Raw genomic sequence first — 27,491 nt, 5'->3', positions numbered from 1 at the left:
TAATAATACTGACAGTAAATAAAGTTGTTTGTTCCAAAATTGGCTTTTTTGTCGACGTACTTTGGCAACTCATCAGTCTCGACTCAATGGCGTATATCTCGAGAGAGTGAATGGGTGAACCCAGTGAATGGACTCATCATTAGTTGACGGAGAAAGCAAGACTTGGTGGATGAGAAGTTTCGATGAGAAACGCACAGGGAAAAAAGTTGTTCACATATTTCTTCCGAGGAGATGCGGACCCACCAAAATCACTTTAAAAATCTTTTTAGCTGAATTCACTCAGATAAAGTTCACAGTTGTGCAACTTTCAATTAAGGATTGAATGTGCAAGGTGATCATGTCTTGAGGATGAAGTAAATTTAGGAGTGGGTGGAAAAATAATGATGCGTGGTTCGAAACATTTATGTACACAGAACATGAAAACATTTTTTACAATAAAAATCGAACGAGCCCATCCGTTGAGATCATGATCGATCATCTATTAGATATTTATAAGGATAGAAAGTTGTAATTGACGCTACGGTTGTTGTTGACTGCTCACATGGTGGTAAAATCTATTAAATAACTTCAAACCAAAGTTTAGCAACCCATCATCTCTTTGATTGTGTAAAACAAGTGGGGAGAGCAGGACTGATATTGAGCACCAAATTAGTAATCCATTACATGCTATAAATAAACTGGAAATTCAACAAGAAATACTTCTTGCTGCCCAGATTACATAACAAAACACGGCAGAAAGAGAGATCAAAGTCGAAGAGACAAGATCATTATTATAATCATTTGCAGTTACATACGTATAAAGTTCACAACATAATACAACCGTGACGTATTTTGATCAAAAGCTTTCCATGAAATGACAAAGGGAAAGAGGAGGAGGAGAAGATACGTATATGTCAATTTCAAGCTACCTAATATCGACAGTGCAAACAATAAAATGACATTGAAACTTGTGGATGCAAAACGGGTATCACAAAAGTGAATCACAATAAATACGGCTATCAATATATTTATTCTTCATAAATATTTCCTTAACTAGCCAAATAATTTTTTTTTGCTCGTGGAAAAGAATTGTTCGATTTTTTTTTCGCATGTGAGGGATTCGCAACTGGGACGAGGCGCAAATCCAGAAAACAAAGGATTTCATAATCAAACAAAGTCTTGAAATGGCTCAAACCCTTTTCATGTCTGTGTTATTCCAATATTACGAAACGAACAAGGCGAAAACAGCAGAATTGGAATTATTGGATAAGAGAGAGCTTTTTTTCTCAATTGAAAATGAAACGACGATATGAGAGAGATGGATCCACAATTGGCTGGATGGATGCTAGTGAAAGGATGACGGAGAATTTATAGGAGCAGAAGCGTATTCATTTGGATTTGGGAGTTCCTCACTTGACAAGGAACGGGTCAAATATAAATCGAATTTGAGGGAATTGGAAGGAATGGATAAAGGATAAGAAATATATCCGCAGCCGCTACTTTTATTTTCCATCCTCATTCGTTGACAGCAATTTTGAGAAACCTTTTCAAATGGATCCCATATTTATTCCTAGGATGACGACGATATGGGGAATGGGGGCGCTCGGGAAAATTCAATAAGCGGATATGTGATACCACACATGCATATACTCATCACATATTTTTTCCCTTTGTGCACTTTTTCATCTCGGATACTGATATGATTCAATAATATGTAGCGGTTCTCCGCATCTCCATTTCCATTTCAATGCGAAATATGTTGATCATTTCCTTTTGACAATTTGAGGGAATGCTAAGGATCTGGCTACAACTTTTAAACCAGTTCTAAAAACGAAATTTCCAAAAAACCCATTGTTGCTCATCTGCCACATAGATATTTACCGTCAGGACTTTGGGAGTCTAATCTACACATGGATTGTTATATATTTTGTAATAATAGTCAACTGTGTTCATCTAGCACCTCAATAAGAGTGACATACATCGAGACCACTAATATACACAGATTGCTAGTTCAAGTGTCATTGATGAAGCTCTTTTCTACCTGATGGACAATCCGTAATGTTCTCCATAGAATATGGGAGGGCAAGGTTCTAAATATGTGTACATATATAGTCTTAGTTCTACATATGTATATTAGTCTATATGGCTAGAAGGAAAATAGACTCTCATAATGTATCTATCCATGTAAGTATGTGGTACCTCAAGCGAAAATATGGGGATTTCTCATCTACCTAATCGTATTTAAGTATGTTTCAATCATAAATATATTTACGCTCTACGGCGAGCTTATATACGCACGTCTACTACTGGCTACGTGATTATTATTACTTTACATCGAAATTGACATCTCAACATTAGACCGTCGCGTCGATATAGTTAGCAGTTTCAGGTTTGAGAGTTGCATAAGTTGTAATGAAATTATTTTGTTTATTATGGCTGTGACACTTTAAATCGCATTACGCTCCTGGTGAAAGTTGATTCGACAAACTGTGCGGTGGTCGTGGTGCATCTTCTTCTTTTGGTCGACTCCCTCCCATTCAGGGCTTGTTAATTGAGCCAAAACTTGCGAGCGTTGACGGGCTAGAGACTATTAGCCACATGGGTTTCATGGACGATCACCCCACTGCGGAGAGTGTTGTCGCCACGATTCGTCTTCTTGGCTGCGACAAATAAACAGGATAGTGAATACGTGGTTGGGAAAAATGGTGTGCATGGACGCGACAGTAAAAAAGATGCCAGTTCGTCCGAAGAAATGCATGCAATAAAATGGGTTTACTGTCATTTTCTCCTGTTGCCTGTTGAATACTTAATAGGAGTTTTTTTTCTGGTGAGAAGGATGTCTAACTGCCCATCTACTTTCCTTATACTTATCTGAACCTCAGTAAATATGATGACTCTTTCGAATCTTCTTCATATGGGATGATACCTATTAGGATGAGTTATTTCTACGTACGGGGTATCTGATGGAGGCTTTGTGAATTTAAATTGGATTTAAAGTCGTTATTACAACCTTCGCCAAGTCTTAACGATGACATATATTCGTTCGGCGGGTTTATGGAGAACTATTTCGTCGAAAGGTTATGCGAAATGAGAGCTAGTTCCGAATGTTCTCTCAACTGGAATGTCTCAAAACTATTCTAAAAGAAATTATTTTACATCTGCCTACAGGGCCTTGGTATCGTTATCGTGTAATAAGTAATATGTTTAGGAATGAAGTTATATTGGAATGAATATGCAAGCGGTGGCAATTTATCCGCTGACGATTGATGATGCTTTACATATGCATGTAAAAGTACAAAACTATGTACTTGAGCCAAAAGTACACGAGTTGGAGTAATCCAAGTATTTTAAGGGTGTGGGTGGGTTTTTGCTGAAATACGATATTTTGCATTGAAAAGCATAAATAAGTTTTGCAACTGCAAGTAGGATTGATGACGACACTTGTTAAACCTGCATTTCCACCCACCTCACCAACACCACACAAATAGAACCACATGACCTTATGTGATTGTTTTGCGTCATTGTATTGACTTAATCTGCTGGGTGTCTTTGGATTTATCTCGGTGACACCACCGTCATCACCTTGACATCTTCACCTATGCTTCATTTCTCTCGTCCTGCCCTACTTACTCTGAGCGACATACACATGCTCGAATCAAAATTTATATCTCTGTTCATATAACCTACTTGACATCTCCGTTTTACATAGCATTTGCCGGTGACAGACACTTAGCCTTTGTTTTCATCAATGCACACTTCTCACACTCGGAGGAGAAAGAGTTTCCAGTAGCATTTCCTAAGTATCTACTAGGAGATATTTTTTGATAAAAGTCGTCGAAACCTTTCGCTGATGCCAAATCCAATTATAACAAAATGAAAGAGCGTGTTAGTGCTGACTTACGCTTTTCGAGCTCGATTTCTTGCTTCAAATACAACATCGCGGAACGATTGCACCACTTCGGATGTCCCTGTAAATCAGAACAAATAATTACGTTAGTTATCAGACAGACTGGCTTTTTCCTTGGAGCGCACTTGGCCTGAATTTTACATATCTCTTGCAAAATAGTCCAACCAAGTAATTTCATTAGGAGGGGCTTTCGCTGGCGTCAAATTTTAATCGACTTTTTGACTCGGAATACATACCCAATCTGCCACCTGGTCGTACGACGTCCTAAAGTCGTCCTTAGGATCTCCTAATGTCCGCCGAAAAGTCGTCTTTAGGATGTTCCCCTATCTTAATAGCATTGGGAACATCCTAAAGACGCCTTTTCGGCGGACATTGGGAGATCCTAAGGATGACTTTAGGACGTCGTACGACCAGGTGGCAGATTGGGTATGTACGTACGGTTTACTGTAGTGGCTCTAACCCTCTTTCAACTCACAATAAATTATAAAACATAATTAAATATCATTCCAATTGCATGATTCTTAGCAACTGCTACAAAGTAGACTCGAGTGAAAATAGAGCACGTCAATTTGAAGCAGATGTAATAAAATATATGAGCAAATTATGTCCAAATTGCTTTTGCTGATTAGCTTGAAAGGAGGATAAAAGATAAAATACGACATTTCGACTGCTTTCACACTTTGGCGACGACAAGGACCACCACCACCACCTCTACCACCACCACCACCATAGAACATGGATCGAGAATACTTCCTCCCACTTGTTGTAATAATAATTGAATTTATTTACACAACTGAGACGAAAGCACTAATGTAGCTTCATGATTTGGTTGCAGAACTCAATCAAGCTTTCAATATTCCGCAATATGGAATTTGAGACTTTATTAAATTCTCGCTTGGCCTGCAGTGACTGGAATGATTTGATCGCTACCGAGGTTCTTCCTTACCGAGCAAGTTTGAGGATTCAAATCGACAAGTCTAAAGTGGCAAAAAAGTTCAGGAAAGGGGAGTGGGACGCAAATCTTACTGGTTACTGGGACGACATTACGGTGCACTATCCCGAAGACCCTGCACAGTTTGCTCACATTGCTATCTTCAACTGGGGCTCAAAGTCGTCAAGTTTCCGCTGCTTTTCCGTGGTCACAAAGGTGATCTTATTCGAATGTGGAAAGGCAACATTCATAGATTTTGTTCACAGCATTTTGGCCGGACTGCCACACCTTCGTCACGTCGAAATCAAGAGCCAGCACTGGGCCAGCCACGCCCGTCTACGCTACCAGCCCACGACGAGCTATCGTACGACCCTCAGCAGCTGGACAGAAGGGTTAAAGCGAGCAGCTCGACTACTCACATTTCGAATTGCAGTTTTTGGGAAAAGAACGACCATCAAGTACTTGAACTTGCTTTCCGTGGTGGATGCTCCATTAAAACTGGTGACGCTGGACGTAGATTTATCCAAAAACGCAGGTCATCCCCTTAACTCCATCACGGTCGACGAAGTTGGACAGTTGCTCGTTAAAGTGATTCAAAACTGTCAAGAAACTTTGCAAAATTTGCGCATAAAATGGGACCATCGGGTTGAGGGTGACTTGAATCTGGTTCGATACTCCAGAGACTTTGACCCCTATGCCCTTTTTATTCTGATGGTTGCCAGCAACAGGGATCTGTTCCATGGCCTTTGTCTCAAACGTCTTTCCCTCAACTTTCCCGTCATGGCTTTTGTTCCCGTCAATTTGGTGAATGAGGTATTGGTCCCCTTCATCTGGTCGCAAGAAGCAACGTTGGAGAAACTCACTTTCTCCAGAGTGAGGTGGGAATCCAGCGTGAGAAGCTTCCTATCAAATTTCACTCCTCAGTTCACAGAACGAATTGAGATGGGGGTTTTCATGGTGGATGTTGACACTTCGAACGGGCTTCGACTTGTCAAGGGGGTTAGCAAGGTGGAATTCCACTCACTTGGAACCACCGTTTTCGACCTCAACTCTATGAATGCACGAAAAACACGGTGTCGTCGAAGCGGAACGGTCAAATTTAAAAAGCACCTGTTGACGAGCCTCAGATTTCAAAATTCCGCAATGAACCCAACTCTGAACTATATAAACATTCATGATATCCTGCACAACTTTCGACTACTACAAGATCTCGAGCTCATTGATCACAGCGACAACAGGGAAACGCGATCCTACTCAAATAATGAACTCAATCACATATTTCTCAAGCTGCCTCATCTCAAATCGCTAAAAATGACCAACTTGAGAGGAATAAGCGACGCTGGACTGACGCATATACCCGACTGCGAGATATCCAGAATGACCGAGACTGGCGTCTTGTATATGGAGCAGCATCCGTTGCGATCGCCCCTTATTATTCAGGCCGCCAGTAAAACAACATCCGTCCTCACCATTTATATGACACATTTTTTAATGGTTTGATAATTGTCATACTATTGGGTTTAACATGTTCCAGATTTAACTTTTCTGGAGTTGCGAGATCTGAGCTCGTCAGTAACGGACATCTCGGTGTATTTTGCATTTCAATTTATCCCAAAAATAGATAAAATTGCACTGTACGGAAACCACCAGGTATACAAATCGCTCTTTAGGGAAATTTCAAAAGATGACGAACTGCACATGATGTCGCTTTCCTATTCAACTTCCTACATATTCAATTGCAGATCACAGATTGGGGAAAGCGCGTCCTGCAGAGAAGATTCAGTCGAAATCCACGCTTTGAACTGCATTTGAGGAAAGAGACGCTGGACGAGGATTTGGCCCATTCTTATTTGCTGGATTTCCCTTAAAAACCTTAGCCTCATAATTCAAATTATTGAACAAGTCAGCCTATGATATGCTACCTACTAATCGAGCTCAAATGAATAAATGTGAAATGTTCATACAAATAATGTAAAAAAAATCAAGGTCGGTCTTACTACACACATAACTTCGGGTGTAGATTGTGGCTTGAAAACTTTTAGTTTATATCTCCACTGGTGACCACGATTACATTAGCATAACAACAGAAATTTATGCAGCACTATCGTCTTGCGTATGCCTCCAGCTAGAGGAAAAGTGAAAGCATATCTCAAGCCGCCATAAATGTGTAAACTTACAATGTGAATAATTTACTCGTGGTAAATACTCGTGGTACTCAAGATGGCAGATGCTGACTTGACATTGGAAACGACGACGACGCCGATGCCCCTACGAGCCTGTCAAGATTCGTCAGAGGACCAAACAGGCGAACCCAGCAGCGGAACGAGATCAAGATCCAATAAGGGAAAACCTACTTCGCTTCACAAAAGCCTCCATGATGATGATGACGGCTCTCGTCATCCACAATTTCCGTGCAAAAAAGGTTCATCGAGCACTGAAGCAAAAGATTTCCTCGAACCTGTTGAGCATATCGATGATATGCCCGTAAGTGAGGCGTAGCAATTTCCCCCTAATTTCTAAGCCAGGAATGTCATGCAGAGCGTAAAAGGTGAGGACTCATTCGTTGCACATTGCAGGCGAGCCTGTTCCAAAAAATTCTGAGTCACCTCCGAGTATGGGAGCAAAGCCCGTGTCGACTTGTGAGCAAGCGGTGGAATGATCAAATTCTGAACCACACGCCATACCCTCAGCAGTCCTCCATCCTATTGAACCACGAACGCGTAGCTGCCACCCATGACTCGCTTGCTGAAATTCTGGATGAATTTGATCCAATTTTCCAAACGGTGAGACTGATACGTATCCAGCAGCATCAAATTGGGGCGACCTGTTTGTTGTCATCGTCGTCATTCGCAGAGAATATTGCACACTTGGACCTATTTCACTGTGGCCCGTTTACATGGTCCGTTTTCCTCGACCTGCTCATATCTTGCCCTCACCTCGAGGAGCTCAGAGTGAGGAAATGCCCTTTCAAATGGTAATCACGAATGTGTCTCACGCCGATAGGAATTAATATGTGCATTAATATGCGTAACTCTGTGCCCACATTTGCTTGTATTAATAATTCACCGTTCATAGATACATAAACGACCAATTTATACCAAAGAGATATCGTTCGACTTTTGGTTAACAATGAATTAATACTGCTCACAGGCCTTACGATGCGGAAGAATGGAAAAATAAGTATATCGAGTGGTTGGGACGAATTTCAAAGTGTGGGAACCGCTTCCCAGACTTCAAAGCGTTGGAGTTTCGAGTCAAAGATCCGCACGACGTGCTGTACATGGTGAAGCTCGTGTCAGCATACTCAACGAGACTTCAAAGGATTTCCTTCACTTGCAAGACTCCAGTTCAAGGTCTCAAGTTAAACTCAGGTGTGGAAGATTTGGATGAAATGTACGAAACGGTCTACGAGTTATACGACGTCTTGGTGGAGATTGTCAACAAATTTGCCGGAAATCTGGAACGTTTCCACTCATACTTGATTGATCCCCTGCATCATCGTACCACGACAACTGCAACCACTGCCGCTGCTGAGACGACGACGACGACGACTGCTAACAGCGTAGGGTTCCGATCAAGGGTGAAGTTGGGAGAGACAACGATCATGAATCAATTTTGTTCTAGTGTCCTGGCTAGACTCGAATGGAGCAGTTTGAATCTCAACAGCTTTTGTTTGTACGGAGGAGAGATATCGGGGAGCAACATTCCCAAACAAACAGACATTCTTCGAAATTTCATAAAATCTCAGGCAAATCTGGAGAAAGTGATCCTGCCTCTCATCAAGTACGCCACGCCCAAAGAATTTGAGGACCTTTTGCTCAGCATTCCTAAAACAGTCAAGTGCATTCGAGTCCCAATATTTGGGCGAATGCCTGACTGTCTCTCCTTCGAATTTCATCGACTTCGAGAATATTATGTCGAAGCCCATGGGACACCTGACCTTCAAGCAATAATCCCGCTAGAAACAATTCTCCCAAATGTAAAGACTTTCTCCTTTTACAACCGTTCAGACTGGATTTTGCACACGGTGAAAATTATGACGATTATAAACTCGTTCCCCTGCCTCACGGAACTTTTGATTCGGGACGATGGGCCCCACAAGTGCACGCGCATTGCTGACTCGGACGTACAAAACATTTGCAGATATCTTCCAAATCTCAAAAAGCTCCACCTGACAAATGCGAATTGTGTCACAGATTTTGGCTTCACAGGCATATTTGAAAAAGAATGCAAATTAATGAATGAGACCGAAACGTACACTCCGAGTCCAGGAACTAAAATTGGGTACTCGTTTTCCGCCCTGCAAAACTTGGAATACCTCTTTCTCTCTGATCTCGGATTTCGAGTAACAAACGTTGCAATGATTTATGGATTCGTGTTTCAGAATTTGAGATTTATGACCCTTGAAGGCTATCCAAAGGTGAATGATACATGGAAAAGTGTTGCGCATCAATATGCATGCATGAAATACATGGAGGTTGATAAGGAGGACGTTGTTTTTGTGTCGCAGGTAACTCCGTGGGGAGTTGAGCATCTCCGAGATGGCAACTCCAAGCTCAAACGATGGAACATCAACTTTCACGATCCCCACATTTCTCAAGTCGTGGAACGCCTTCACAGCTTTTCCAATCCTCAGCGTTCCTCCAAACCGAATGACGCTCGTGACAATGAACAACCCAGCAACTCGAAAGCTTAAGTCATCATTTATTACCCAATGTCCCGTTCAGGGCATCATGCATTATATGTACTTTTATAATGATTGTCGCTAAAGTTTGGTAGTTGAGGCCCAATAAATAGGTTAACATCCAGCTGAATTTAAAAAATCCTAAATTGTAAACTATCCAATTAATCAAAGCGTAGAGTAAAAGTTATCAAGGGAATTGTAACTCGTGCATGCATAGATTATCGATTTGATCCGTATTAAATTTACTAAAACGACATGCTCGTATTCGAAAGTTTAAAATACATTCTTTCCAACACAAAGCAAAACTCCAAAAGGTAAACAAGTCACAAGAGTTGGAAATAAAGAAAGTTAACGTCATAATTCAATAAGGAATATGAAGAGCGCACGTAGTCGCCTTCTGGCTTCTGCTGCTGAGGTTGAAGAACGACAGGTATGACATATGTGTAGTTGTTGAAAAGTTGAATAAAACTTTGCGTTCAATTTTTCATGGAATTTTATATTACATAACTGACTGTTGCAAGTGGTGATTTCTGGAGTCGATGTTTTAAAAATTTCTGTACGCCCTGAATGCTCTTTTTGTACAGCAAGGAAAGGTTGAGACGCATTTTTGTAGACTTGAAGTCTGTAAACTTGTTGCAGAGGAAGAAACTGGAAAAGTTAAACACAAAAAGGGAATAAAGTTTCCTGGTAAATCTTCTTCCTCTCCTCCTCTGTGCGAATTTAACTTTCACATTTTGCATCAACATACATAAATGCGTGTATAAAGTTCTGCTGGTGAAAGCAGCACAGACAACCACGAGACATTTTGTTCCCTACTTTGGCTAACGAAACCAACCATACATGGTGTGCCGTAAAGAGTAGCGCTTCTGCATATCTGCCGCAGAGACCATACAAACCCTATATTGTGGATTGAGCTTTTTGGCATGTACTCCTCATCACTATTTAATTTATGCAGACTTCCTGAGATGTGTGCTTTGGGACGCACTCGAGAGATAAAAATGTATTGTGCAACTTACGTCTAGGTTGATTTTGGATGGCTCGAAGGGAGTCTGTTCGCTCAAACTGGCTTCGTCGATCAAACCCAACTTCTCTCGGATTCCAGGCTGTGGAAAAACATAAGATTAGCAACCGAAATAATTACCGAAAGAATGTATGAAGAAATACTTTACGTCGTAAGAATTTTATCCATTGCGCATAAATTTATTTAAGTATATCTTATTTACTCATGGGCTGTATGGTGGGTAAAAAAAGCTACAAAATAATTATAGAATTCCGTAATGCACAAGGCCAGACGTTCCCCATAATGAATTGTGTTTTTAAAGAAAGCCTGGGAGTGAAATGTTTTCCTCCCTCACAGTCGATAGGCGACAAACATAACATTTCGGTGTCTCAAATAAACTGCGCTATCAATGTTATCGTCGTCGTCAACACTGCTGATACCTGAGTTTCTCCTGCTCCGCATCATGGAAGGATCAGGACCACCACCGTCTGGAATTTCTGGTAAGTGACGTATGAACATGTCAGGCACTCGTTGTTGCTGATACGCAACCGATCCTGCAAAGTTTAAAAGGAATTAAAAATAGAATTTGCAACACTAAAGATTCTGATGGAATACATGGCGGATAAAATCATGAAAAGGTTTCCATTTCAGTCTTATTTTTGAATAACATAAATATTTACTTGCATAAGTTTGGCTATGTATTTATCTATACAACTAAACTTGTAGCTAATAACTGCGTCATATTGTCGCTCCGAGAAAAATAAGGAAACCTTGAAAGAGGTTTATTCCTCTTTTTCTCCGAAAAATTCATGCTATGTTAACAATATTATGCGCCGTACTTGTGTACGAAGTTATTACTTATTACGCAAGTAAGACCGTGGCATATGGATTTGTCCACTTCATTCATGTCAATGTACATGTGTATTTACTCTTGATTTTCCTCAAGAGGAACTTTATGGCATCGTTATTAGCAAAGATTATGCAACTTAAGAAGCAGGCGACTCGCGACTCACCCCGGCGAGTTTGGCTGATGACCTGCTCTACTGCAACGGCAAAGGAGCCTCTTCTCGACGGTGGAAGGGAACGAGGCAACGCTGGAGTGCTGCAAAAAACCAACATGAAAATTGGTGAGCTCATCGAAATGCCGATACGTATTTGTTAAGGTGCTAATTCATAAAATGTCTCTAACCTCGGAGCACTTCCTCTTCCGTCGTCAACCTCCAGCCCAATGGCAACCCGATCAGATTGAGCACTATTCAGACAGCGGTGTTTAATTGGTGTTAATAAATATTTAGAAACTTGTCCCTATATAAATACTAATAGATAGCTTACCTTCCTCGTCTGGAGGTGGGAGCCGACCTGGACGTCAGATTAGCGCTTGGTGGTCCTAGTGGAGTGCATGCCATTAATGATTAATGTACATATTCGTAAATGAATTTTTTTCCCTAGTTTTAGACTGGTCGCTGCTAATACTGCGGAATAAAGTTGCTTACCTAATGTCCCCAAAACCTCCCATGCCACCTCTGGACGAAGCAAGGACGACGCACAAGGGCTAGATTGTCCTGAACTATCATCTTGTTCTTCTAGAATAAAACGGAACCGTAGCATTTTCTCTTATCGTGGAGCGCAGCTCTCCCCAACAATGTGCAAATGTCTGCACCAATATGTATGCAGAATGGCATCTCAAAGATTTAAAGTTTAGAGGGTGGAACCCCCAACAATTGTAATACACGAATAACAATAATTACACTGTCAGAATCAGGTTGCGCCTGATCAAAATGAATTTCTATAGTTGGAGGGGGATGGCATAACAGGAAATCACCCGAGATCAAGCCATCCTGCATACATACGTGTGAGTGCATGAAAACGTGACATGTCAGGATTAAATTGCTGCATCTCTCTCAGATCCATCCTGGCCTTTGTCACATTCTCAACTGTCCAGAATTTCTTACCGGATTGAGACTGCGAGCCAGCAGCCATTCGCATCCTTAATCTTCTCGCAATATCTCTAGCCCCAGGTGGCGTAGAACCACCCGCATTGATTATTTGACTTATGGAACCCCGATGACTCGAGCTTCCTGTACACACATAGGTAAATATAAATGTATATATAAATAAATCATTGTCAGCACTCCAGCAGCCAAATACAAAGTAAAGTTCCTCTGCATATAATGTTACCAAGTAAAAAAAAACTTGCCTTTGGCAGAGAATGGAAACCACACAGGTCTGTCGTCCAAGGAGACCCTTCCCATATCGATGTGACTTTCTCCAAGGAAGGTTTGATCTGAAAAATGTCGACCAAAAATGCGACTCTGAATCTCCTCGCAAGACTTTTCTCTTTCAACATAATCATCATAATTTGAAGAAAAAAAACTAACCCGAGCCTCGTGCCAGTTCGAGGATGAGCCACGAGTCGAATAAATCTTCTGGGCTTACTTTGGTGAAAAGTACACACTGATTCCACCGGGTATTTGCTATTTTCTCTCCTCTGTGCCAAGTAAATAAATAATTAATTAGCCAGCTATTTCAACAGCATTCCAACTTTATACGCGTCATTGTCAATTGTCACAAAGTTTCAAGGACAACTAATAATATCGAAATTCTTCAAATTGGTTTCGAGAAAAGTTATTTTTACTTTAAAGTTTCTTCATCTTGGAAGCTTTTCCCCATTTCAGGAGCGAACAAAGAAAACAAGAAATTTCTCTCATTTGAAAAGTCAGGAGAATACAATCAGCCAATAGAATGCTGCGAAATAAAGTTTCAAATGACGCTGATGGTTTTTTCCCGAGAAAAAAAAGACCTGAGAGAGTGAAAGAATGTCTTTCGAGATAAGGAAAAACGGGAAGGTGAGAAAGCACAATTTCAACAAAAAGTCAAAAAAGCCCATTAAGTCAATTCGAGTTCTCTTACATTCTCAAAGTAATGATGACATCATTAAGGTCGATCGTTGTGCAATCATCATTTCCGAAAGCAATGTTCACCACTGCGATTTCTAGCGTGTTGTGCACTTCGTCGTTAAATAGACGAAGCTGTATTCTTCCATCCGTCTGTGCACAATAAATAGCAAATCAACTTCATTTAATTTTCAAACACAAAATTCGTCATCCAATAATATGGGAATCTAGGTGGAGGAATCCGCATTCTTTCCACGCAGCCTGAATTTCTGTCGAAGCGGTTATTGAAATTCTTTCAGCCTTCATCCTCCCACTTCAAAAATTCCTATGCTACAATTTCCATCAATTTCTAAGTTTAGCTGCAATTCCAATTTCTGGATAGATTCGAAAAATCACAAAGATGATAAAAATCATACCAGTAAAAGGAATATGCAAAATTCATATTCGAAAAATATTGCAAAATGTGACAAATGTGACAGAAATGTCAAAGAAATGTATCTTTCATAATAAATTAACTGCGCATTTACATAAGTTTTGTTTTTCTCGAGCTCGAACGTTCTACAACTCAAATATGTGCAAGCTAAAAACTTATCAAACAAACTTATCAAACTTAACAAGCTTGCTAACCGGAAGCCGAGGAAGTTGTCTCCTGGAGGGTGAGGTTGCACTGTTGTATTGATCTGAAATCAGAAACATCAAATGTGAAATAGTTTCATAGAGACGCGACGATACATATCCGAGGCTTTAGTTAATTTATAGATTTTCTGCTTTATGTCAGCCAATTAAGGTTAAACTGAAGATGCGTAGTTTGAGACACACTTAATTGCATAATGCAATGAATAACTGAATAATACTGATTTTGGCGATAATAGTGTCCAATTTTATTCATTCAAAACGTCATTCATTGCGACTCCATGGGTTGATGGCACGACGCATTAAAATAAGTTAGCAGAAGGCGGAGGAATATTTATGGAAAATTGATTCAACTTTGACATATACCTGAATTAATCCCCAGACTATCCGCTTCGTTGCCCATGTCAGAATCTCCCCATTCAGCAGTAGGTTCGTTTTCAGTTTCAATTACAGTTGCAATTGGCATTTGATCACTGTGGATAGAAAGAAAACCGTATAGAAACTTCTATAGAAATATGGGCACAGGATTAACCAGCATTCAACCACTTTCACTGTACTTGAGCACTTCATGATTCATCAATAATATAATTCCTTTAACCACAATTGAGTGCATCTTCAAGAGCTTGTCCAGAACTTCATCACAGGGAGCACGGACCCTGCACATGCATGGCGATTGGCTACATATGCCATCAATCAAGTGCGCGTGGGTGGAAATTAAATTCATATAAATAAACGAACCACAAATGCTGGTATTTAAGATGATTATACAAATAAGGCATGGAAAAAGCTCTCTTATCTGCTCGTCTATTGAGTTGAAGCTTCAGAATGTGTATTTGTGTCTCAAATGAAGACTCTTGGACTCTTCCTCTCAATTTGGCAGTCATAAAAAATGTCTAAGTAGACACAAGTAGCGAATTCATGCTTAATGAAAATGTAGTTTTACTTTTCAACCATTAAAACAAATTGATGTTGAGCCAAGGCATTAACGAGGATTTATGACTTTCTGTATGCCGTCGTTTGTCTGCACTTTTGCTGCTGCAGGAGAGCAGTACGACTGGAGTTCCACCTGGAGAGCCTAATTTCCTGAACGCCACTTCAAATCACAAGTTATAATACTGTTCGAGAGGGCCTTCGATTTTGAGCCGATCCGTAAATACTCATTAAAGTCAACCCCACCAGCAACTGAGCGACATATTATTGGCTTATTTTGCAAACTAACTAGCATGCCTTCTTTTTATGTGCATCCTCTGCTAGCTACATAAATGTGTGTGTACGTAATTAGACAAATTTGAACCCTTCGTTTGAGTAGGAGAAAAAATTCTGTTTTTTCTTAAACTAAACAACTTGAGCAACTTTCATGAAACCACAGTTTACGAGAAAGTAATTTCAATTTGTTGACTCCAAGTTTACGACTGTGATTCAAGTGCTTTATTCCTCGTATAAAAGTTAATATTGGTTTGATGCACTCCAAAGCTCATCCCCCCAAACTCTCTCAGCCAACCTATGCAGCCAACCAGGAAGGGATCATTTAAAGACTGGATGTACACTTTCTCCGCGTCTTCTGAGCAAACAAACTGGCGGATGCAGGGTATATTTATACATAACTTCCAACTTTGGACCAAGTCGCGAGACTTGATTAAATCTGAAAATAATATTATGTCCGTAAAAGCTCGAATTTCATTACATTTCTACTTGCCTGTTCCCTACTGTGAGAGTCAAGGAACTGAAACACTGACTGAACTACAACGCAGACATAATTCGATAAAGGAAATCGCTGTGAGCATTAAAGAGAAAGAGTTTTTAAATAACTTTATCCACTACCAGGCGAAGCTCAAGTCTCATTCATAGAACCTACCCACCTACATCATATGCGAGTACGGTACCGTTGGCTAGCAGAGGAAATCACTGCATAACTGAAGATAATAACACCATTTGACATGAGAGTGACTTTTCATTCGCGGTTATAATTCACGCCTCCAGACAATCCCAAAAGTTATTTGTCACGCAAGAATTTCAAGATGATTTGCTAGGTGTGCAGTATTAGTAACTTGCAATCTAACTGGTCGAAGTCTTGAAGAACTCCAAAAGAGATAGGGCACAGCAAGGGCACCCATAGAATCACGTAGCATCAGCTTCACTAGCCTATACTGATCATATAGCAAGTGCTTGCTACGCCATTAGCACATGAATAAACTTTCAAACGCAATGGTGCAATTATTAGCTTCGTTATCCAATGGAAATTCGTTCCATCTGACAAATGATAATCTAGAATAAAGACGTCCGAACATGAAGGATGCTTGTATTTACAAGGTGTGCCAGAAGGTCGACTAGGTTTACAAACATGTAATCCAAGGGGTGTTAAAAAAGCATCTCAACTTACTTGTCCAGTGAAGCTATTGTGATCTCGATGGCATCACCTGAAGTGTCCATTACTTTGCAAACCTCTTCAAACGTAAGATTTGTCAACTTTATCCCGTTCCACGTGAGCACAATATCACCACGACGAATCCCAGCGAAGTCAGCCCCACTGCCAGGCGTGACACGAGCGACCTACAAGCCATTTAAAAAACCAAGTGAACATATCCCACTGTTAGGTGGTCATCAGCACGGTGGGAAAAGGCTTATTTGTGTATTATACCCGCGCTCTCAGGTTCCCTGGCTTTCCAGCCACGCTGCACCCTCCAACAACTCGGAGTCCAAATCCTCGAGCTGTTTTTTATGGATATTTTGTCCACGTTTTATCCAGCAGGATTGTCACCAGAGGTTCAAAAAAGCAATGGCGGTGCGAGTAATAGTTTGAGGAATCGATTTTAGCGCACGTACATACATACATTTCAGGTGATACATTTGGTGTTGATAAATTTGATATCGTTATTGCCGTGGAGTGGTGGCAGTGAATTGGCGTCGTCCAAGCAGAGTGGGGAGCACACCAGTTGGTGGTTCACAGAAGACATAAAAAGAAAAATACAAGAAAACAACTGAGTCTTTTGTCCTTTCAATCGGATTGTGTGCTCTGCCTCTGAAAGTATCGAGTTCATAAAAAAGAACTGCTCTCAACCTACAAATAGTTAGGGACGCATGTACATTTGTATCGGTGGTTGGTGTGTATACGAAGCGTCTGGCATTACATACATGTCGATGGGGGGAATTTACTTTTATGCTTCCAACGCCACCCACCATGCGGCCCTGTATTTTATGCTCTGAAGTAAATCCATGGAATGTTTTGGTGGATGGATCTGTTTGATCTGGGAGAGAGAGAAAGTAAAGTGCACAAAAAGGTGGCTTTCCCCGTTGCATATGTTATTTTGGCTAACGAAAGAATAAAGTGCACACTATCCACCTCACTCACCTTGCCAAACAACAAAATTTCAAAGGAAATACTCTAATGCAGGAAATAGGGATTTAATACGCGTGATGCTCTTTTTGGATTTCTTGTGGTTTATGCCAACGGTATGATCAGTTTCTTTTTGGTAATTAGGTAGTTGGCTATCCAGCAACAGCAACTTGTACTGATGCGAATTTCTATATCTAAGTAGTTCTATCAGGGTAAAAATAACATTTAACATGCTAAAAATATCCTGGTCGTCAAGACTGAAGACTGTTGCTGCTTGGCAAGGACTCGGTTAGTCGGTTAGCACATTTAATGTGAACAAGGTGAAAAATAGATATGGATCATTAGCGAGCTACGACGACGACGACTGAGCAACACGTGGGAGCTTTCCCAACTTTCTTTCTCCCCTTCACAGCTATTTTTATGCAGCGCCATTAGAATTAAGTGTATTAGAGTTTACTGCACTGCTGGCGGGCGGTGGTTCTCACTGGTTCTTAGTGAAAAAGTTAAGCCGTGGAATTTGATTCGGATTCAGATGAACGCCTATTGGAAGCACAAAGTGGACTCCAACAAGCGAGTGAATAATGAACTGACATGAATCATGAATATTGATCGACTTCCGCCGAGCTAGCCTTCCTCCCATCCTCACTTTCCTAGTATCGTCGTAGTCGTCGTCGTCGTCGACCAAGTCTCTTTACCCGGCTTCATGGGTCACGCTTTCCCTATCTCTCTCTCTCTCCCTTCCTAGGTTTTTCTGCAGGTCGCCCGTGTGGCTCGCAGCAGTCTCGGCAGTTGTGTGTTGTTCGACTAACAAGAAACCAACAAATTGAAAAAGAGGAAGCATATCCTTGTGCACACATACTTTGGTATCCTCGATCCTGTGGATCCCTCCGAAGTCGAACTACTCTCGTCCGAAAGTCGGCCGCCTCACCGGAATTTTGTGCTTTGTTATTGTCTATAGCAGCAGCCGTGGAGTCGACATCGTCTATCACGATTTTAATAGCCTCCCCATCCTGCGAAGACCCTTGTCTTTTTACCTCGTGGTGATGGTGTTGCTGCTGCTGATGCTGATTATGATGCTGATTATGTTGTTGTTGCTGTTGCATTTGTTGCTGTTGTTGGTGTTGATGTTGCTGTCGTTGCTTCATGTCCATTCCTTCTTGGTCCTGGTGGAAAAATTAATTATGCAACTGTGATGATCAAACTTGCTGATTATGTATCTCAATACACACATTTGCATTGACATGACACATTGGGTCTTGGGTTCCCCCTCCACCCTCGACCAAGGGTTATAGACATCGTAATTATTTAATGTGACATAATTTTTACTAGTAAAATAGAGTAAGAGGTCAAATACCAGAGATGCACACGAGCGTGGTTGTGGGGACTGCTTGGTCGTCGAATTGTAGCTGTAAACAAAATCCAAAGTCAATAACATGGTTCATTAGTCGCTTCTCTGTAGCACGGGGTTCGTACACACTCTTCAGCACGTATGTATCAGATGGATGAGCAGTAGATTTAGAGCACAAGTCTTTCACTTCACCAATTTGCTATGCCTCGTTAGAGCTGCATGCACAATTTATTGAATGAAAGCAAATACTAAAATCAGAGTTACACACAACACTAATTAAATTGAATAGCCAGGCAATCAAGCGATTCATGCATATGCGCCATGGTATTTTACCCCGTGAATGGAATAAACTCGTGGAAAATAAACGCTGAAATAGCAACAAGCTGGGCCGGAGTCTGGAATTAACAAATCAAACATTAACCAAATCCCAGAAGCTCAATGTTGCCCTACTTTATTCATACACAGCTCTGTAAGTACATTGATATTTGCAGTGAATTTGAGAGGTAGGTGTGCACAAATTGTGTCATATCTTTCAATTGATAGATATATGTGTAGGAGTATGGTTGGCGTAATAAGTTACATACGGGGGTTCAGGGTTCACACATAAAATAAATCAGACACCCAGGTGGAAACGATGTGCTGTTACTTCACTCTCCGCACGTTTGGCGAAAAACCTGGGGTAAGGTAAAAGTTGGGTGGTTATTGCACGGGAAAGCGAAACAGACGTTACATGGAATGCAGGAGAAAGCGGAAAAAGAGAAGGCGAGTTAAAATAAGACCGGCAAAATGACTTAGTTATGTGACACAGCAGGATCACTAACCACGGTAATACTGCAGCAGGTGTATATACGTATATAACAGCCTCCGAAATTGTGAGCGAGAAATCGGTTGTGGAGTTGAACGGGGAAAATGGACAGGAGAAAGTAAATTCTCGGAAAAGCCTCGAGCTCAGTTAGTATAAAAAAGTCAATGAGTCAGGAATCTGGGGAAGGCAGTTGACAAGAGAAAGACAGGTCAGGAAGAGTGGGAAAAGGGACAAATGACATTTATCGTGCGGATGAATCAAGTGCCTTCGTTACTGGGTTCACATACTTATCGAATCCGTATTTCAATGCCTTTGGACATGAATGAGACAGACAGGGGAAGCTGAACGTCTTGGGGCTAATAGCTGCCTGTGCTGGGAGAAACTGACAACTTGATGCTTTTCTTCCATTGTCTCGTGTACTCATTTGAAGAAGTATTAATTGTGGTGCAAGTACAATGCTCTGATATTCTGTCATTCGTAATCATTGAATAAGATAAATTGGAAATCCCATCTATTTATTTCGGAATATACAAATACTTCCCTGCTCGCATCATTGAATTTCAGAGTTGTAAAAGCAACCATCCGTATCTAATTCCAAGTATTTCATATTAATGCGAATTGTTCAATGATTAACCCATTAAAAAGGTCTAAAAACCACCTTAACGAAACTTAAGGGAAATTTTAGGAGAGATTATGTATCATCAATTTACGGATTTCGATGCCCATTGGATATGTTGTAGTCCCCCATGAATCAACAAGAACAAGAAACCCCCAAGTAGTTTGATGCCGTGGCCATATTTGCGCCCGTCACACCCACCCAAAGTTGCTAAAAAAACGGAGAAAGTATTGCTTTCACTCATTCAAATCCACTCCAAAAATCAAATTTTGGATTTTGAACATCCATACACCATTATACTCCCAAACGGTTGTTTTCTTATATCCAACATCAAACTCAACTTTTTGAAATTTTAGTGATTTTAAAATTTAAAATTCTGAATGAGCATTGTTGTAATAATAAACAATTATGCCTGCGAAATAATCATCAAAAAAGTTTAGTTTGGTGTTGGATATAAGAAAAAACAACTAATTAGGAGTATAATGGTGTATGGATTTTCAAAATCCGAGTAAAATTGGATTTTTGGAGTGGATTTAAATGAGTGAAAGCTGGAGTGAAAGCGTTTTTTGGACACCTTTGAGTGGGCATGGCGGGCGCAAATCTGGTCATGGCATCAAACTATTTGGGGGTTTCTTGTTGATTCATGGGGGACTACAACATATCAAATTGGCATCGAGATCCGTAAATTGATAGTACATCTCTCCACTTGGCTGTTCTTGTTGATTCATTGGACACTATAACATATCAAAAGGCATCGAGATCCATGAGCTGATAGTACACAATCTCTCCTCCTTGGATGACTAAATGGTGTTAAAAAGTGTTTAACAAGATTCCTCCAGAGCAAATGATGTAAAACCTATTTGTTTCTGTACTAACAGTAGCCTAATCTAAGAAAATAATTATACAGAAGGCAGAGGGAAACGGGAAAAGCAAATTCTGAATATCCGTCCGTACGGAATTCCTCGGATATTCTGAAGGTGAAAGTCTAGTTCCGTAATTGCAAATGAATATTACATCACAAAGGATATTAATTATACTTTCAAGATCATATTGTAGTCATGCATGTACATATAGCACTCAACGAGAAAGTGTTGAAAAATATGAATAGTGTTGCGTTACATTTGTACTGATCTCCGTCGTAGCGTGTCAGTGGAACCGATGGCCAAGTCGGATGGATGGGGCTTTCTCGGCTGTTGTTGTTGTTGTTGTTGTTGCTGCTGCTGCTGCTGCTGCTGGGGTGGTTGATGTTGCTGAGAATGCTGCGAATGGTTCGAAGATTTCTGGGATGGCTGATGATGCTGTTGTTGTCCCTGCTTTGCTTGTTGTTGCTGTTGTTTTTGAAGGTATTGCTGATGGGTTTTCTGGAGGTGTTGGAGATCTTTCTCTGAGAGACCCCCTCCTTGTCCGCCACCTCCAATTGACGGAGTATGGCCACCAACCCCACTCTTGCTGTCACTACCACTCGTCGACACATTATTATTGTTCGCACCCGCGTCAGGGTCAACGGTTCGCATATCACAAGAAGCTCGTCGCCCCCGAGCATTGACGGGCAAGTTAAGAGCACCTTCACTGGCTCCGCGTTCGTACGACCTTTGTCTTTTCATTGAAGCAGTTTTAGGGTTGGGTGGTCCTTTTGGTTTGTCGTCTTTACTGTTCTGGTGCTTATCTGATTTAGAAGAAGACTGAGTGATACTCAAAGTTATACCACCAGCAGCAGAACTACCACTCTCTTGGTCTCTATCTTTCTTCATTAGCTCTGTGCTACTTTTAGCCTTCTCCACCGGCATGACGGAGAGTCCCAAGTCATGTTGGGACGTGGCGTTGGAAATGGCTGACTGCTGAAATTTCAAAATGTCTCGCAGTGGAACGTCTGAATGTCTTCGAACATCGGAAGGTTTGGGGGCCAGCAGGAGCACCTCGTTCTCAGAGTCAGCCCTGCAATATTGAAAATGTGTCAGATTGCACTTTTAAAGCGGGAGACCCTTAGAACTTTCATCTCTTTGTTGTTATTTGGATAACTGTTTTTATTTTTTTACGGATCGTTTTACAATGATAAGTGACAGTGAGTTACTCCGTACGGTTCCCAAGGTTGGGACCGATCTTTTTTTCTGGAGGGATGACAACGACAACATAAAAGTTAATGTTCTGACAGAGTTGGACATTAAAAGTACTTTTAATTATTTAAAATCTGAAAATTTGAAACCTGGCCTTAATTAAATTGTGAACCAAACGTGATTTCTTTGTATTATTTAGAGAAACTAACTCAAGTACACTTCTCTCTTCTAACTGACGGACATGGTGATATGCGGGATATGACCGTAAATAAGGGAGCTGCGGGTTACTGTCTTGTGAAGAGTACGACTTCGATCGTTAAAATGTTTAATAGCGACGCTTTAGACCTTGACGGTTGTAAAGTAAAGTAAGTGACAAGTGGCTCGCAATATAAAATGTCATTGTATAAATCAAATTACAAAATGAGCAATTTACAGAGAACTAGAGGCACAATGGGGATGGAAGGTGAATCCTGAGATGACCTACTCGTTCCATATGTACACTGATGATGACTGGGTTGCTGATCAACTCAAATACCTTATCCGAAGAAAGTTCGGCGTTGTTTGTGCCAACGCACCGTATTCTTCAGAAGTGGTGTTAGCCGAACACAAGGAGAAAATATATGATCATTTGAGACAATTTCTTCCTCGTCTCCCTCAAATCAGGGAAGATTACTTCAACAACCCTCCTCCTCCTCCTCCTGATAAATTAGAAAACGCTCGTCCTGCCCCACCATTACAAGAAAAACTCAAGTGTAATTTGTGTGGTGCAGTTATTTGTCTAACTTTTGCGGAACATATGAATGTATATATTTAATGTTGTTATTATTCAACAAAACCTTATCGCTAATAATGTGCTTGATATTAATTTGCCTAGGTTAGCCATTACTCTGGTCCCAATGCACTAGATTGTGATCTTTGCCCTTGTACTTTTGAAACAGTTACAAGCATGAAAAATCACCGATCCCGAAACCACGTAGGAGCAGAACCACAACAACGGAGTAAGTTTGGCATTCGTGATATGAGTGCTGAGGTCAAACGAAAATGTGATGCCCAACTCGAGCGTATCCCATTGGGGGAAGGTACAACCAAAACAAAATATGGATGTATCTGGGTCCGAGAAAATGGACAAAAATGCGGACAAGTGTGTGTTGGATCAACCAATTCTCGGTACGTCAATTTGATTGTCATATGAAGTATTATTTTAATAGTTTTCTTGTTTTAATAGAGAACACGTGTGCACCCATTTACGACTAAAGCCGTATACATGCCCTTTGACAGGATGTTCGTACGCCTCTGCGTCTTTCAAAGGCGTTGTCCGCCATTACCAAGTATATGCCCCACTATAATTATTTATTAGTGCTTACTATACCGAGCATTTGTTTGTAAAATAAGCATGAAGGAGAAGAAGAAGACGATGAAAAGTCAGAGGATCATGAAGAGGAAAAGTCAGAGGACCCTCCAAAGAAACAGAGGAAATGTTAAGTTTAAAAAAAGTTGATTATCGGAACATTAGAATTTAGTTTCGACATATATCAATCACATAGTAAGTAGCATATTTAAATACCTGTTCAGCCCGCCTTGAAGACGTCGCGTGTCGGGCGATTTTCTAATCGTCGTCTCACAACCCAGTCCTGCAAGTTGAAATTAGTGTTACAACATTCACCATTTAACGTAAGCAGACAGGAGGGAAGAGTGGGACACAGATAACAAAAGTTTATTTTTAAGTTTGCGATATCATACCTTCAAGCACTTCGCTTTGTTCAATTCCTGGTTGCACGCCACGGGCAATGATAGCAATGCCTCTACGTCTGCAGACACTGCAACGCCAGGAGACCTGCAAATATTAAGACTTGTGTCACAGTTTACACTTTCTTTTTAGAAATCAGATGATTCTTTCGTTATGAATAGTGTTGCACGAACGATGACTCTTTGATTTTGGACGTTTTTTTAGCAGCAATGAAACGAACAACAGAATGGAATTTTTAAACTTTCTTCATTTTTATAATGCTTTGTCTCAATTAGAAGTTTATAAATACATACGTTCCCTACCTAAGAGTTTACCCTTTCGATCAAATGCCAAATCTAGCCTCCATTTTAATCAGATAATATGTATGCATGATCTTGCGTCACAATGTGTTCAATTTATCTCATCTTCCCAGAAACAAATTTCCTCGTGTGGAAAATTACCCAATCCTACACAACGTGGGTGTCGAAATTGGTAGCTAGCTATCAAATGTCACACATTTTTAAGCAGTGGTGAAGATTCTGTAACGAACGAGCCCACGAGGACTTTCTCATCATCGCCTTTGAACTTTCTATTTATAATCATCAGTCATTTCTTTGGGATGAAATATAAAAACGTGAACCTTGATGATGCCAAGATAAAAGCTCACAAATTTTTTACAAGCTTGGCTGCACAGTGACGACCATTCACAGAAATTACGCATATGCCTCATACAATTTCAGCAGAGGGAAGGCACAGTGAATGGAGAGGAGAAAGCACTCCTGGAATAAGACGCTCGTACAAATGAAAGGACGGGGAACGCCTTTGGCTCCTTTCTCCTCAAGTCTTTCTCGTTACGTGGTGCGAGTCTTTCCTGCTCGACGTCCAACAGCATCTGCAGCAGTTCATTTCAGTAATTTACTCATCCTCCCGTCATACATAAGTCGCCCCCTCAGTCGCAGAAGGGCAGAGAGAAGTAGTGGACATACATACCTCGTATGTAAATACATATTTAGTTCTAGGAATAGACAAGGAAATATTAGTATTTTAAGGAATGAGTCTCTCAGTCAGAGCAGAGTCCGAAAGCAGAGAGAGGCAAACTCTTGCTGGCCTTTCCAAGCTGGTGCAAAGATGAAAGGGGTAATTAATTTAGGAGTGCACGAGTTGTGAGAATATTAAAGGACTAACTAAATATGATTAATATTCTCAATTAAAAGTCCACTTCAAATCATATTTACTATTCATTTCTGTCCGAGATGAAAGCGAAGCTGATGTCTGCAATTGCTCAAGAACCGGCTTTGAAACGAAAATGAAATTATGTAGAACCCCAATTAAAGACACCCTGAATATTTATGAAGCTAGAATAAATAAAATAAAATGCTATGTTATCTGTGCTTTTAATTCAATTGAAAATTTACTTAGGTAGGGTGTGCACCAAGTAGAATCCATAAGCACCAATAAAGTGACCCTTGCGCTGCAATATGTCAACGTGTCAAATAAATGTCTGCACAAATTGGAGAAGCAAAAAATTAGATACTGGCAACATTGCAAATAAACCGAGTCGTACTGTGAGTTAAAATTGAAAGATATAATTTAAGCAGTTTGAATCTCGACGTCCTTCACGGTTGGCAAATAAGGAGGATCAGCCATCCATGAGTAATGTCGTTCACCAACTTAAACTAATGAAAGCAATTAAATATTTTAATGGAATATTTAATGAGGTTGTTGATGGATGGATATATAATTGCAGTTGCGTTCACAGGGAGAAACTAGCTGCGAATCACACCAACAAAGTGGAACCTCGTCATTGTGTTAATTCCTCTCTTCCGCAGAAAGCAGCAACCGGTAAAGAAACGAAATGAGTTTGGAATGAAATGATTATTATGCCAGATAGCGACTGCACTTGTCAGCGTGTGAAGTGCCCAGCGACAAGAGGAATATTGAGAATTGGGGGATTTGCAGAGGAGCCAATGCCGAACTATCCTGTATCTCATTTACGTCATCAGAATGGAAGTTCACTACAGAAGTAGGTATACTTCTGCTCCGTGCAATAAACGCAATCAGAACGATTACCCAGACTCGTTAGATTTGTAAAGTTAAAGCAATCGTCTCGAGAACTTTATTCCCTTCACCACACGCTGTCCCAACTTGTTTGTCAGGCCGTCTACTTGGCCAGACCACGTCAGAAGGGTAACGGTGTCCGCATATAAATATGTAAGGTCGACGACGAGAATTGAGCGTCTGTCGAATAAAAATTGCGTGAAAGAATTTTCTCATGAATGAGCTGAAAAGACGAATTACCTTGAAATATTTCAGACCCTGGTCACGATCAGTAAAGATCCATCAGCTTCTAAATTATCTCCTCTCGCACTCCTACCCAATACCCAAGTGCCATTCGGTAAAAGCTGTATTGATATGTTCTGCGTTTGTGCCTAAAGAATTACTTGTGTTTGGAAACACAGAAATACTTACATCCCGCATTCTCAACTACATACATGATGACATTCCTAACAACAAATAAATAAATACGAAATGGCGTTTTCATATTGATCACATCCATTTGTGAAATCATTTATCATCCGTCGACTCAACACCTCGACTTTTTGTGTGGCTGGGAAGGAGAAAGTCGAGCGCAGAAGCTATCGTATCGTGTGATCAGACTACACTCCTCAGCAGCAGCAGACAGTGGTGTTACTGGTGGTGGTGGTGATGGAGAAGGACGAGACGAGAATAGTGAAGAAATGATAAAGTTGTTGGCGAGGAAAGTCATCATCCCGTGCGTAAGTCGTTTGTTGAGGAAATCCTTCTCTCCTACTTTCTTCGACCCAATGAATGTAGCCGCCTAAATTTCCTTGCGTCAAGGCCAAGGCAAACTGTTGAATGCATTCCGGAATTTAGATTTCTGCCAGCACAACACGGAATTGGAATTTGGCCAAGAAACAAATCAAGTCTATTTCGATTCGGTGGGTGCTGCTTGTTGCTTCCACGCGTGCATGTGGCTCTGACTGTCAGATATGCTTATGTATTTTCTTATTTACTATTTCATCCGGCATGACAAAGCCATTTCTTAGGCAAGGATGAATCCATCAAAATTCTATTTCCTTTCCAACCCTATCATAAATCTCTCTCGTCTTTGTGTGTGGCAGGGAATGAGCAAGTCGACGAGGTGTGAGAAAAATAGGGGGAGCTCTGCCATGGATGGAGAGAGGATGAAAAGGAAGCTCTTGCCACTATTAACTTAACGTGTTCACCTTGTGTATAAGCTGTCCCTTACCTGGCGATCTCTGCCCTTCTCCCTCCACGACTCTCTCTCTCTCTGATCCATATATCTCAATAACCATACATCTTTTGTTGGCCGTGCCCCACCCAAGTGCAGAGAGTCAAGTTGAAATAGAAGCTGGGATGGAAGTAAGTGGAGTGGCTGGAGAAAGTGAGAGTTGCCTCTCCTATTATCACAAGCTATGAATACAAAGCTGGTCTGGTGGGAAAAAGGAGCTGTGTTGTGGCCGTGCTTTATCTGGTTGAGCAGGAGAGTTGAGCAGAAAGCAGGAGAGTAACTTTGCAAACCACAAGAAATATGGGA

The 27,491-nt window shown here is 40.8% G+C and overlaps 3 protein-coding genes across 3 annotated transcripts; 2 read left to right on the top strand and 1 right to left on the bottom strand.

The window, feature by feature from the left end:
* Positions 1–738: 738 nt before the first annotated feature.
* Positions 739–26,389, bottom strand: LOC110844656. The gene is made up of 22 exons (XM_035860427.1): positions 26,381–26,389; positions 23,926–24,019; positions 23,750–23,816; positions 21,251–22,066; positions 18,717–18,768; positions 18,222–18,525; positions 16,667–16,737; positions 16,409–16,578; positions 14,395–14,501; positions 14,023–14,075; positions 13,412–13,548; positions 12,880–12,989; positions 12,699–12,785; positions 12,454–12,579; positions 11,995–12,084; positions 11,834–11,888; positions 11,691–11,753; positions 11,515–11,603; positions 10,942–11,055; positions 10,518–10,604; positions 3,881–3,947; positions 739–2,639 (listed from the first exon to the last, which is right to left on the bottom strand). The coding sequence occupies exons 1-22, from the start codon at positions 26,387–26,389 to the stop codon at positions 2,585–2,587; spliced, it is 2,823 nt and encodes a 940-aa protein (XP_035716320.1). The 3' UTR covers positions 739–2,584.
* On the top strand, positions 5,857–6,718 carry LOC118438370. Its single transcript, XM_035858392.1, has 3 exons — positions 5,857–6,264; positions 6,352–6,467; positions 6,560–6,718. The coding sequence occupies exons 1-3, from the start codon at positions 5,871–5,873 to the stop codon at positions 6,683–6,685; spliced, it is 636 nt and encodes a 211-aa protein (XP_035714285.1). The 5' UTR covers positions 5,857–5,870; the 3' UTR covers positions 6,686–6,718.
* Positions 22,092–25,291, top strand: LOC110841767. The gene is made up of 6 exons (XM_022087461.2): positions 22,092–22,298; positions 22,385–22,550; positions 22,621–22,987; positions 23,060–23,352; positions 23,411–23,513; positions 23,578–25,291. Exons 1-6 carry the CDS (start codon positions 22,181–22,183, stop codon positions 23,665–23,667), a joined length of 1,137 nt encoding a protein of 378 aa, XP_021943153.2. The 5' UTR covers positions 22,092–22,180; the 3' UTR covers positions 23,668–25,291.
* Positions 26,390–27,491: the final 1,102 nt, after the last annotated feature.

Source organism: Folsomia candida, unplaced genomic scaffold (assembly GCF_002217175.1).
Source record: "Folsomia candida strain VU population unplaced genomic scaffold, ASM221717v1 Fcan01_Sc001, whole genome shotgun sequence".
Lineage (NCBI taxonomy): Eukaryota > Metazoa > Arthropoda > Collembola > Entomobryomorpha > Isotomidae > Folsomia > Folsomia candida.
This window is presented reverse-complemented; position numbering and strand designations above follow the sequence as displayed.

Coding starts and splice junctions, on each gene's coding strand:
- LOC110841767 (XM_022087461.2), top strand. CDS start 22,181: ATGATAAGTGACAGTGAGTTACTCCGTACGGTTCCCAAGGTTGGGACC. Junction 22,299..22,384: donor GACAGAGTTGGACATTAAAA/GTACTTTTAATT, acceptor TGTATTATTTAG/AGAAACTAACTCAAGTACAC. Junction 23,514..23,577: donor GCGTTGTCCGCCATTACCAA/GTATATGCCCCA, acceptor TTGTAAAATAAG/CATGAAGGAGAAGAAGAAGA.
- LOC118438370 (XM_035858392.1), top strand. CDS start 5,871: ATGAATGCACGAAAAACACGGTGTCGTCGAAGCGGAACGGTCAAATTT. Junction 6,265..6,351: donor CCTTATTATTCAGGCCGCCA/GTAAAACAACAT, acceptor AACATGTTCCAG/ATTTAACTTTTCTGGAGTTG. Junction 6,468..6,559: donor CACTGTACGGAAACCACCAG/GTATACAAATCG, acceptor ATTCAATTGCAG/ATCACAGATTGGGGAAAGCG.
- LOC110844656 (XM_035860427.1), bottom strand. Junction 16,738..18,221: donor ACAGGATCGAGGATACCAAA/GTATGTGTGCAC, acceptor CATAAAAAACAG/CTCGAGGATTTGGACTCCGA. Junction 14,502..16,408: donor ACAATAGCTTCACTGGACAA/GTAAGTTGAGAT, acceptor TTCTATCCACAG/TGATCAAATGCCAATTGCAA.